Genomic DNA, 13,781 nt, shown 5'->3' with positions numbered 1-13,781 from the left:
TACATATGTATGCAGATGTGGTCCGAATACTACATACATTTTACCTCTGAAAAAACAAAAAGCACTTAAGATCAACATGCACAATAAGAAAAATCCAAAACATCAAAAGCATGCCTAGTCGACTACCAAATGAGAAAAACACTTGTTTATTCTTCTAAACATCAAAACTCGGTCCAATAAAAACACCTAAAATCATAATCACATAATAATAATAATAATAATAATAATAATAATAATAATAATAATAAAAAATATATGTGCGCAGTGCCCCCACCACATTTCCAATTTTTCTCGTTCTTTCTCCGGTTTCCAAAACTCACTTGATATATCGTAGAGATGTCTAAAACCGGATGATGACGATTTTGAAAGGTGAATAAACAATTTATTAATTACCATGCTTTAAACGTTTATATAATTTATGTATTAGTCGTTTTAGTGGATGATAAAGAAACATTTAGCTAGCATTGATCATTCTGCGGGGCTCAATATAAGGAGTGAAGACGAAAACGACTTGTATGGTATAAAGTTTTCTCCAGTAGTCCCCACCCACAGATATTTTTTATAAATGCAGCCTCTTTCGATCACAATTCACATACTCACTCGTCTCTCTCTCTCATTAACCTGGAGAGAGAGAGAGGTTCCAACTTTCAATCCAATAATTATCAATGGATACATGTTCAAGTGATGACATGATGAGCTGGTTTGAGGAGCTTGCAATGAATGCTGGGAGTGTGCAGAATGAAACACTGAAGAGGATTCTTGAAATGAATCATGGGGTGGAGTATTTGGAGCAATGGTTGGGAGATGTTGATGTTCATGACATGGATGCCGAAGCATTGCAGTCTTTGTACCGATCTGTGGTGCCACTAGCTTCCCATGCAGATTTAGACCCGTATATTCAGCGGATTGCGGAAGGGGAAACTACCCCTTTGCTCACTAAACAACCCATCACTACTCTTTCCTTAAGGTACTTAATAATACCCTACAAATCCATTTCTGAGAGTTTTTTTTATTATTATTAATGTTGTTTTGGAAAGTTTTTTTTTATTTTTCTTTTAATGTTGTTTAGGGTATTTGAAAGTGTTTATATGGTTTATTTTTTTAACGGCTTCTTGAGTTGGTTTGTAGAGTCCAAAAACTTTCTTTTAAACCCACTTTTAGAAGAATCATAGAGTCTAATTAATTATGAATATTAAAATTATGTTTCTTTTCTTTTTAAATAATTCATTTAACATTTAATAACTTTTTATATTTAACTTTTTCTTTAAACTAAATGCACACTTTGTTTAAACTTTTATTTTTTGGCATTTCAATAATAAATTATATTAAAACCAAGTTCTGTTATAATAAAATATTATAACTTTTCTCTGTGTGAATGCCAAACATCATACTAGCCTCAGGGTGGGTGGTTGGAGATAGTACCTCTTACAAGCTTTTTAATGAATTAAACATGCGCTAATGTTTCAATTATTTTGGGGTGTGTTTACATAGCTCTGGAACAACTGAAGGAAGACAAAAGTATGTTCCGTATACTTCACATAGCTCCAAGACTACTCTACAAACCTTCAAGCTGGCTGCAGCTTATAGATCAAGGTCTAGTTTCAAATCTATAAACTAAATTTTACAAACTTATTTCAAGTGTGACATACACTAGACTTTATTATTATGGCTTATCAGTATGAGTTGGTAGACTCAAGCTAGGTTTCTAAGGTTCTGGATGTCTATATATAGAGATCACAAAGAACCTTAAAAACTTATTTATGCTAATAAACCCTAGCCTGATAATATATTGTATATATTTATTTATATGAAGGGTTTATCCTACGAAAGAAGGAGGCAAGATTCTCGAGTTTATCTACGGCAGCAAACAGTTCAAAACAAAGGGCAGATTATCAGTCGGAACAGCCACAACGCATTACTTCGCAAGCCCTGAGTTCAAACTAAAACAACAACAAACCAAGTCGTTCACTTGTAGCCCACACGAAGTAATCTTCAGTGGGGACTACAAGCAATCAACATATTGTCACTTCCTTCTCGGACTCTTTTACTCTCCACAAGTTGAATTCATCACTTCAACTTTCGCGTATGGCATCGTGCAAGCACTCGCCTTATTCGAAGACTACTGGAGAGAAATATGCAATGATCTTTATAACGGAACTTTGAGTCCAAGAATCACTATACCCGGTATAAGAGCATCAGTTCTTGGGTTGATTAAACCAAACCCGTGTTTAGCAACATGGGTGAGTTCGCAGTGTGCGGAGTTAGAGGGATCAGGTTGGTGTGGTTTGATCTCAAAGATGTGGCCAAATGCGAAATATGTGTACTCGATAATGACGGGTTCAATGCAGCCCTACCTGGAGAAACTAAGGCATTACTCAGGGGACCATTTACCGCTAGTGAGCGTGGAGTATGGGTCCACGGAGAGTTGGATCGGAGTGAATATGGACCCTTCTTCTGCATTCGAGAATGTGACGTTCACGGTTGTTCCTACTTTTTCTTACTTTGAGTTCATTCCATTGCACCGTCCGCTTAGTGATGCAGTTGTAGGGGCTGGCGGTGCAACTTGTGACGATTACATAGAAGATGATCCGGTGCCGTTATCTGATGTGAAGATCGGACAACAATATGAGATTGTGCTTACAACTTTCACAGGTGAATTCTTCAACATTAGTCCTGTTAAAAACTTAAAATTACGGGAAAACGGTGATGAAAATATACATTTGACCCGTCAATGTCGAAAAAATGTACATTTCAATAACCAATTTTCAAAAACCTTAAAACTCATCCAACCAATCACTTTTTAATCATTAATGACGATCTTTTTAACCAACCATCTGTTGTCAGAAAAATCTCTTCGGAAGCCAAAAATACTCATCTGATTCCAAAATAAATCTCGTCGAACACCGAAGTAAATCTCTCCTGATGACTGACGTCAAAATAAATCTTGTCGAAAACCAAAATAATCTCATAGGACGCCTAAACAATCTTCTAACACCTAAAAGATCCCGTTAGCTCTGACGATTTTTAAAAGAAAAACTATCAACACCACGGTTTTATAATGCGTGTCAAAATCTAATTGGTCAAAATCGTGTAGTAACGACTAAAAAGTGATTTGATGAACGAGTTTTAGAATATAAATTTTGAAATCTAGTTGGTCAAATAAACATTTTATCTATCAATTGAAAGAAAAAACATTCTAGTCACTTAATTATTAATGTGTTTTGGTAAATATTATGTACCTTGATGCAATGACAAAACTAGAGGGAAAAAAAAGGTTTTTGAGGAAAGTTGATAGGACATAAGAGGACATAGATATTTCGAAGAAAAGAAGTTTGTTTCCATTATTGAAAATAATCACAAAAGTATAACGTTTTTATAATTGAAATGTAAACAAATAATCTTACTTGTACTATATAGGATATAGCATAGGACCGGATATGTCACATTTCTACGGCAACACTGGTCCTTCGCTTTGTGCCCTTCCAAAATTCATAAATAAACAAAGGAAGCGGTCCCTGCCAAATTTTCCTATGAATACTCATCCAGCTGGATATCTTTAACATCAATGTCCTTTGTTTACGCAATAAGTTAAACCCGTGTTACACATGAATTAAAAATATAATAAAAGTAAAATATTATTATATAATACATAAATTGAGTTATTTAGTATAATAATTTTTATTTATGACTTTTATAATAACTTTTTGTCATATTTATGCACTATTAATTATCAATTATAATTTGCAAAGCAAACTTTGGTGTTTGATTTATTTTAAAAATAAAACATTAATACCAATATTATTATATTACATTTTATGTGCATAAAAATGATATTTAGAACAAAATGCTGTCACGTCTTTAAAAAACGTTTTTCTCTAACGTTGGAAGAATTGGAGACGGAGACTCAAACAACAATATAAATGGCAATATCTTTTAGTAACCCGTGTATTATACATGCGAAAATTGTATAGAAATAATAATAATAATAATAATAATAATAATAATAATAATAATAATAATAATTTTAATCATCATAATAATAACGACAACAATAATAATGCCTAAACACAATTTCAAATGTACATGAAACAAATATGTTTTTTTTCGATGTAGCATTTCGGAGTATATTTGGATTTGGTTTTTGACTTTTTAATATTATATACTTATAAAATTAATATTATTAGAAGTAAATAATTTACCAAATGTACCAAATTATTTAACCTGACCTGTTTAAAATAAAATATCAAAACATATATGCATCTTTAAAGATATTAATAAAAATTAAAACACAATAATTTAATTTAAAAATTAAAATACAAAACTTCTATAAATTTGATTTGAAACCGATTTATGGAAGTTACTTATAGTTGTTTTAAATATAAAACTTCCAGTAATTGTCTTGAAACCGATTTGATTTAAAATTTATAAAATAAATTATAACATTAAATATATGCATAATTAAATGATATTTTCAATTTAAGTCTACCCGAATATTATTCTAGTTGATCTAGTTTAAGACAATGTCTAGTTATTATGGAAATTGATTTGAAACCTGATTTGATTTGAACAATAACTTCAAGGATATTTAAAAAGTCAAATTAGTCTTGGTTTGAATTTCAAATCATTCTTGATTAACATTAATCGTATTTATTATTACATAAATAATTCTTGGTTTGAAATTAAAATTTTTAACATTTATGAGGTTAAAAAGTCAAGACAGCTATTATTATTGTTAATTTTTAATAACACATAACATAAACATTAATGTTAATTTTGTAAGTTGTACATCTTCAAAAACATAACATCAAATATAAATATAATATTTTTCTGACGTCCCAAAAAAATGTTATGATATGTTAAAAAATATGTATATAATCTTAAAATATTGTCTATAATATTTATTTAAATTACAAACTTATTATATTACATATCAAAGTAGGAATTTAGGATCTTTAATAATCATGTAGAAGGATATTGCAATCTTCAAACAATTTCAAAAATATCACAGTGGAATATACATAAAATTTTAGTATTATTATAAATGTTATATGTGTAATGCACATAGACCATCCAAACCATAATCCAAACTTAAGATATGTTCAAACAAACATGTGCTGAAACTTAAAAATCTGGCTATAATATGTAGTAAACATTAACAACTTTTTTATTACGTACCAGAAGTGGAAGTTCATGATCTTTAATAACAATAAAGAAAGATGTGATCTTCAAAAAATATAATTTCAAACCAACCACTGTAGAATAACAAAAATTTTAGACAACTTATTAATCAGTTAAAAGAAATAATTAGTGTATAAGAAACAAACATTGATTGAATCTAAAAGGGAAAATATTAAGCATTAAGAGATATAGGAACAATAAATTAATGCACATGCCCTAATCTTTTATATATACAATTCTTTAATCAGTATACAGAATTACTACGCGTGAAATGAAATACACAAAACCAAATAAAATACCTTCGTAATAATACTAGAGTATGAGGAAATATAGAAACTCAATGACGGCGGGAACAAAAAGAAGATGATGAGAAATTTTAACAGATGATTATGGTGTTATTAATTGTGTTTATATATAAATTTAGTAATACTTGGATACAAAACGGGTAACGTATAAAACTAAAAAGCTGGTCACGGGTTAGAAGAGAGCTAAACGGGTCCGTGTGTTTTATAGAAGCCATTAAATGATGATAGTAATTTGGAAAGGATCTATATGGTATAGCCCTAGAATGATGTCATGTAGAAAAAATGGTTTACTTTAATATATTAACTAGGTTATTAACCCGTGTACGAGACGGGTGGAAATATAGAAATCGACAGCTAAACACTTATTATTTAAGATGACAAAAGTTTTAGTTATATGTTTATTGGGAGCATTGTTTAATATACTTGCAATTCAAACTTGTATGTAAACAAAGTACTTAAAAATATAAAGTTACAGAAAAAAAAGTCATAGTACATTGTTTGAAAACATAATCTAAAACTTTAAAAATTGCAAATTCGTAAACTAATAAATATATTCAGTAAAATCATATTTATTGTTTTGTTTGTAACTTTACCTTGCTTATCTAAAATAAGCATTTTAATATCACAACTACTATTCGTTCTTGATAAAGCTATATATATAGTAGAACATGAGTAAAAACTGGATCTCTCAAATATATTCCAACTCTTGCTAGAGACTGCCTTTGAAATTTGTTAATGGTCATTGAAAGCCAAATTGAAAGCAGATCTGTCTTCTCTTCAACTTAAATGGAAGTTTCTTATCTAAAGGCGTTAGACCACTACGAGTAATATAAGTACGATAATCAATATTAGTATATGAAATTACTTTGACTTCGATGGCACGCCTACCCAAATGAATAACTTGAAGTCTAGTTTCGTTGCATATGTCATTCTTTTGATCAATATTCCTTAGTAACATTATTGGCACACTTACTTTAAAAACCAATCTATGGTCAGGTATTCCAGACATTTTTAAACAGTTTAGAAAATTTGATAACTATAAAGCTGGATCGAAATCATCACTAAAACTATCAGAACTTAGGTACTCGATTTCTTCACCATGAAATAACACCAAAAATCAGTCATTAGTGCCTCTAGAACTCAATCGACACACACTTAACCTCAAATATAGGTGGAGGGTATCCATCTCTCGTTGTCAACCCTCTAACTTGTTGGGTCTTTAAAATACAATTTACAAATCAATAAATAATAATAAAAATAATTTTCTAAGATTTACAAGAAATTTATAGTGATCCTGCTCATGGAAGCAATATATTCAAGATAACGAACCATATAAATCACAAACAATTACAGTTATATCATCCATCTTTCCACCTGCACAAAACACTCAGGTCATCATGGCACGTTGACTACAAATTATGAACTTCTTAAATTCAAAATTAAAAATCGTTTAAATATCGTTAGTCACGCATGTTATTTCAAAATACCTTTTTTTAAATAAATATGATCATAAAGTATTGTGTTATTCCAAAATTTAATGATGTAAATAAAGAATTACCCTGTTTCCAGCTTCAATTAGATATGGGGAATCAAAGTAGATGTCAATTGATTGGTTATAAGCAAGATCGGCCAATACCTTTCATAGTCCAAAACGTTGTCAAACAACCTGTGTGAATTAATACTTGGAACCTGCATTTGTGGCATTGTGCGTATATATGAGCAGCAAAAGAAGGCATAATTGGGCTATCCTCGTCCATGCTAAGATCGCCATTCAACTCAATTAAAAACGAACACAAATGAATCCCAACGCAAAAACCTTAGACATGAAAGAATGTACCTCACCTCCAAATCTTGCAGATATACATTTTCGTCAGTCATTGCTTGGAGACATTGCCATGTAGCACACCAAAGGCGTATCTCATCATACTGAGCTTAATCTTCTAACCAATCACCTGATGCAAATTTAAATCTTGTTTATGCCCATAAAGCCTAAACTGCAACAAATTACCCTTAACCTAAATAGATTGATACAATAAATCATGTAAAAGCATAAACAGATTCATAAAGTATACAGATGTAAAACAAGATAATGAGAGTAATAATAAATCGATTTATGGTATTAATCAATTATATAACTGTTCGATGATTAAAACCATAAATCGATTAGAACCTAAATCGCTTAAAACCCTAATTTAATTGAACATAAATCGAGTAAGACATTGACTATCCTACAATACCTTCACTAATCGCTAATTCGAACCAGAAAGCATACCTTCATTAATCGATTGGATTAAGAAGACGCTTGATTGAAAGAGAAATTGAGGTTGCGATGAGGGTGAAAGAATGTGATTTCGGTTAGTTGTTGTTTATCATAAATAGGGTATAGGGTTAAAAAAAAACAAGCGGGTCCATCCAAAACATTAAAAACATTTAATTTTGAATTATTTAAATTACAAAAAAACCATAGAATGCATAGTATATATGGAAACTATAGGAGTTGGCCAATGAAAGAAGACAAGTATACAAAAATCTTATTGATTTAATAGTATAGGTAGATTGACCCGTGTACTACACGGGTGAAAATATAAAAATCGTCAATTAAACATATATAATTTCAAACGACAATATATTTTTTATTTGTTTGTTGGGACGGAAACATGATTTATAAATGCAAGTCATTCAGACAAAATCATAAAATTGAAAGATATAGACTTATAAAAGATTACATTACATAGTAGAATGCTTATAATGAACTTTTAAATGGCATTCAATATGCATTGCGGCTACTCACAAATCAAGTTTCAAGAAAAGTTTGAAACTAATATTTAGTGCTATAATGCAAAGTTTACTATAAAAAATAAGAAAGCGAAAATAGTAAGTTATAATGTGGTTGAATAATTTTGAAAAGAAAAAAGGATCAAAAGAAATATACATGATGTATATAATAAAACCTCCTTGTCTAGTTCCTTAATTTTTGAAATAATAAACCAAGATTTTTAATTTTTGACTCTGTCCTCATCTTCTCTGATGTTGCTTGATTGTTGGCATATTAAAAAGCATTTAACCATATACCAATAATTAAAAAATCAATATACTATGTAATAAAGTGTTGAATTTTACATAATGTTTATCTATAAAATTCCATCTAGATTGAAGAACATTAACTAATTATAGTTGAAAGACATCTTTATTCTTTTAGAAATATATGTATACAAAGTTGAACTTTTAGCAGATAGTTATGATAGAAATATAAATGAAAACAAAGCCAAAATAAAATAAAAGAAGTTTGCATTGGTGTATATTGTGTATGAGTGTAGCTTTCTTAGTTGTTTATTTAATGCCTTGAACCTGGTAAAAGAAAAAGACAGCAAATAATTCTATGAGTTAAGTTAATGAAATTAGACACACATAAAAAGAAATATATAACCTACTTGTTGGGATTAATCCGTTTAAAAATTTTCTGTTGATTGAAGGACATTTAAAAATTAAAGTTAAATAGATAGAAATCCATGTTGTCCTTTCTTTTCATTTATTCAAAACTAGTTTGAGGCCCGTGTAATTCACATGTAATTGATGAAAATTTTAAACTTTAATCATTAAGTTAAATACAGTCAATAAAATGATCATATATTGTTAATACAATTACAATTTGCATTAAAATTATGAAAATTACATAACTAAGATTACACATATATGCTATAAATAAGTGAAAACTTCCTTGTACACATATTTGTGATTGTATTGGTAGGTATACATCGTTTATCAAAAATAAAAATCTTTAGTCCATGTCTGCTTGTAACTCTTGATAAGGTAACATATAGGTCTGCTTATAACTCTTGATATGGCGCGTATAGTTGTTCGTGTGACAAATAAAGTTTTTTAAGTACATACCAACCCTAGATAAATGATAATATATCCATGAAAGTAACAAAAAAATATTATACACATAATATATCATACCTTTTAATCCATTAATAATATGATGTTATTGGAGATCATCTGCTCATGTTTATCCAAAAAATATGATTATCTCAAAAACCAGATTACCTGAACAATAATCCATAAAATCTTTAAAATTTGAAATTGATTCGGTATGATAAATTTGTTGTTATTAATATTCTGTGTATGACAAATTTTTAGTTGATTTTATATTTTACAATTAACAATTGTGTAATCAAGCAACATATAAAATCGAAAATTAAAATATAACAAAATGAATTGTTTCATTTCATATGAATGTAATTGCAAGGAGAACGACAAAAAACCATGTTCAAAGATTATTCAGAGTTAGAAGGATATTAAAAGATTTAAAGTTGCATAAAGTGACGGTAGTGATTATTATTTATAATAGTTGAAAATATTAGTTAAGGAATGTTTAAATTTTGAATACTAATCACGCGTATTAGTTAATATTACGAGAAATTGTTGGAGTATTTAATTAATTAATTAATATATATATATATAGACACACACACATTAACAACTTATAGAAAAAAATAAGCAAAGATTTCAGATTTTATGAAAGTATGGTAAATGAGTTTTAACCAGGTTAACTATTTTTTTTATTTAATGTGAAAATGGAATATCCTTGAAATGTAATGAGGAGCATGATTAAGTAACAAATAATAAAAAATAAAATAATAAATATTTCTATTATGTTATATTATAATTAAAGTTTGAATCTTAATGAATTTTTATAACATATTTTAATAATAAATGTTATAACTGTAATTTCTTTTATAACTTTGTTATTTGAGAAAATTACTATTTAAGTACCTGTGGTTTTAAGACGGAGGCACAATGAGTCCCCGAAAAAATTTTTGAACTGGTTGAGTCCCCGTGGTTTTAGAAACGAACCATTTGAGTCCCTGCCATTACTTAACTTTCAGGGTAAAACTTTCATTTTACTGAAACCACGAGGACTCAAATTGTCCGTTTCTGAAACCACAGGGACTCAAATTGTTCGTTTCTGAATCCATTGGGACTCAACCAGTTCAAAAAAATTTTCAGGGACTCATTGTGTCTCCGCCCTAAAACCACAGGGACGCAAACAATAATTGTCTCTTGTTATTTTAAATATAAACTATAATAAACACTTTAATTATGTACTAACTAATATGTAACACTCGCATGTCTCCAATTCGTTGTATTAGTATAAAAATAAAATTAATAAGCTAATAGAATATTGAAATTATGTAAATAACTAATGAAAACAATATTCTAGGTTTCAATATCCTAAATACTTTTTGGAAAGTGAAAATAGTGGATTGGGATTGAAACAGATTTTTTGGTTTAAAAGTTTGAATGCTTTTAATTAAGTAGCTTGTCTTATAAGGCATATTAAATAAAATATATCTAAATGTATAAATAAAGTCATAAAATATATATTTCTGAAGCATTTTGGTCCGAGTTATGAAAGAAAGTTTTAAAAACTAAATATCGATCTTCTTATGCTAAAACCCTTTATACTAGACAGAAAAGTCATAAATAAATGATAGATAGTTCATATTGTAAATCGTTATACATATGAATTATAATTATAATATTCAACTTTAATGATTTAGTACTAAACACCAAGGTATATATAATTGGTATTCTTCATATTTGCAATATTTATACAAAATGTTTGGAGAAAATTAAGAAAATACATATTTTCCTGAGTTCAAATGCATATGAGAAAATTTTAAATTCAAATTTGAAACCAATCTTATATAAAAAATTATGCATTGCTGCTCGAATATTAGTTTAAAAACAATTTCTTTGACAATGATGCACCTTTATTTTCTTTAATTTCCTTATTTTCTTATTTCACCATTAATGCTAATGAATGAATCGATTAGGATTTACATTTTTATAAAAATAAACTTAAATTCATATATTAAAATAGCTTAAAATATAAGGACCATATATTGAAATTGGTTGAAAAAAAAAGATGAGAATGGCTATGAGATTGACAAGTGGCAAAAATGATAGTTTTTTATTAGAGTAGATAAATTACAAAGTAATATATGGTTAATAGACATAAATGCAAATTAGGTTTCAAAATGAATTCAAAATTACAAAGTAACATATGGTTAATAGACATAAATGCAAATTAAGTTTCAAAATGATATTGGTGATTTTCAAATTTATTTTCGAATTATTATATTATCAAGAAATTCTAAGAATGCTTTGTATTTATGGAAATTAATCAAATGGACCACTATTAAAGGGGCAAAACATGTTGTTTTAATAGATAGATGCCTTGAACCTGGTAAAAGAAAAGGACAGCAAATAATTTATATGAGTTAAGTTAATGAAATTAGACATACATAAAAAGAAATATATAACATATTTGTTGGGATTAATCCGTTTGAAAATTTTCTGTTGATTGAAGGACATTTAAAAATTAAAGTTAAATAGATAGAAATCAATGTTATCCTTTCTTTTCATTTATTCAAAATTACAAAGTAATATATGGTTAATAGACATAAATACAAATTAGGTTTCAAAATGAATTTAAAATTACAAAGTAACATATGGTTAATAAACAAAAATGCAAATTAAGTTTCAAAATGATATTGGTGATTTTTAAATTTATTTTTGAATTATTATATTATCAAGAAATTCTAAGAATGCTTTGTATTTATGGAAATTAATCAAATTGACCAATAGAAAAGGGGCAAAACATATTCTTTTAATAGATATATAGATAAGATCCCTCTTTCTTTTTCATCTAAAAAGTTAGTTTAACTATTAAAGTCGCAAGGCATACTTGGATCGTCTCAAATAGAGATGCTAAAAACGCTATTTATATAGAACTTGTTCAAATACGGTACTCTTTTATGTTCGTCTCACAACCGCTAAAAAATATTGAAAATTCTCTCTCTCTCTCTCCCTCCCTCCCACCCCCACCCCCTCCCCCCCTTCGCGGAAATAAACCAAGCTAAGCTTAGCTTGCCTAAATTCGAGTTACATTGGTTTAACTTATGAGAGATCGAGACCTAGTTTAGCTCACTACGTTTCAAGCTCTAATGAGCAAAATTTTCAAATTCAAACTCCATGCGTTTACTATTTATTTATTAACTTATTTATAATTATTATAATTTATAATTATAAATTTTGCACAACTATATAAATAAAGTTAGTTATTTTTATCATAACTTTATATATGATCATATATTATTTTTTGTTTTGCACTCACCACTACTAGTACTAAACAAAAACAAAACTAAATAACTTTAATTCGAAGGCCCACAAACATCCCGTGCGTTCTCGCCCGTCATGACGTGTAATTGCTTGACATGCACATGGCTTCAACGCTGCATTCCTGGGAGCAACTGATGATAAATTGATAACTAATTATACACGATCTTGTTGCAATTGTAGGTCTTTACAGGTACAGATTAGGAGATGTAGTGGAGGTGGCTGGTTTTTACCAAAGAAGCCCAAAACTCAAATTCCTATGCAGGAGAAAGCTAATCTTGACAATAAATATAGACAAAAACACAGAAAATGACCTTCAACTAGCAGTCCAGAAGGGATCTCAACCGCTTATCAACTCCGGAGCCGAGCTAGTTGATTTCACAAGCCACGCCGACACCAAAAACCAGCCTGGCCACTACGTCATTTATTGGGAGATTAAGGGTGAAGTAAATGAACACGTTCTAGCACGATGTTGCAAGGAAATGGATGCAGCATTTGTGGATCACGGATATGTTGTCTCGAGGAAAACCAACTCGATTGGGCCATTAGAGCTTTGTATCGTTGAACGGGGTACGTTCAGGAAGATCATGGAACATTTTATTGGCAATGGTGCAACAATGAGCCAGTTCAAGACTCCAAGGTGCACCAGTAATAAGGTTTTGTTAAAGATCTTAAGTTTATGTACTGTCAAAAGGTTTCGTAGTACAGCTTACAAGTGATAGTCATTTGGGAAATAATATCCAAATAACTTGGGTACAATAATTCAACGCAAAAAGTTGTACTAAGACTAAATTTGTTTTAACTTCAGCTGTCTTGTTTATTAGTGTCCTTTTGCCAAATTTGAAAATATGTACAATGATGTGACAAAATGTATTATTGTTCAATTTTGGAAAATCATATTCCTAATGCAAATTCAATTGCCAATGATGAAAAATTATAAGGTAATTAATTATAAAGTTTACGAAAAAATAAAATTGTAGTAGTTTGTTATCAATGTTATGTTTCTTGTGGAATCACTTTAGTAATTATATGAATACAAATTTGAATAAGAGAATTCATGTACACAATTTATTTATTTAAAATAACCATATTTAAAGCATTAAGTTAAAGTCA

At 29.1% G+C, this 13,781-nt stretch overlaps 1 protein-coding gene across 1 annotated transcript; it reads left to right on the top strand.

Annotated features, from left to right (window-relative positions):
* Window positions 1-457: 457 nt before the first annotated feature.
* Window positions 458-13,387, top strand: LOC143604609 (indole-3-acetic acid-amido synthetase GH3.10-like). The gene is made up of 4 exons (XM_077081032.1): window positions 458-967; window positions 1,492-1,593; window positions 1,814-2,652; window positions 12,852-13,387. The coding sequence occupies exons 1-4, from the start codon at window positions 666-668 to the stop codon at window positions 13,385-13,387; spliced, it is 1,779 nt and encodes a 592-aa protein (XP_076937147.1). The 5' UTR covers window positions 458-665.
* The last annotated feature ends 394 nt before the right edge of the window (window positions 13,388-13,781 follow it).

Source organism: Bidens hawaiensis, unplaced genomic scaffold (assembly GCF_021521415.1).
Source record: "Bidens hawaiensis isolate Kalapana, Puna unplaced genomic scaffold, B.hawaiensis_p1.1 tig00065982_1, whole genome shotgun sequence".
In the NCBI taxonomy this organism is placed as follows: domain Eukaryota; kingdom Viridiplantae; phylum Streptophyta; class Magnoliopsida; order Asterales; family Asteraceae; genus Bidens; species Bidens hawaiensis.
The sequence above is the reverse complement of the archived record's forward strand: the minus strand, read 5'-3'. Positions and strand labels throughout refer to the sequence as shown.

Bases quoted from the DNA above. Each gene is read 5' to 3' on its own strand.
- LOC143604609 (XM_077081032.1), top strand. From the start codon at position 666: ATGGATACATGTTCAAGTGATGACATGATGAGCTGGTTTGAGGAGCTT. The intron at 968-1,491 runs GTACTTAATAAT...GTGTTTACATAG, and splicing joins ATCACTACTCTTTCCTTAAG to CTCTGGAACAACTGAAGGAA. The intron at 2,653-12,851 runs GTGAATTCTTCA...TTGCAATTGTAG, and splicing joins TGTGCTTACAACTTTCACAG to GTCTTTACAGGTACAGATTA.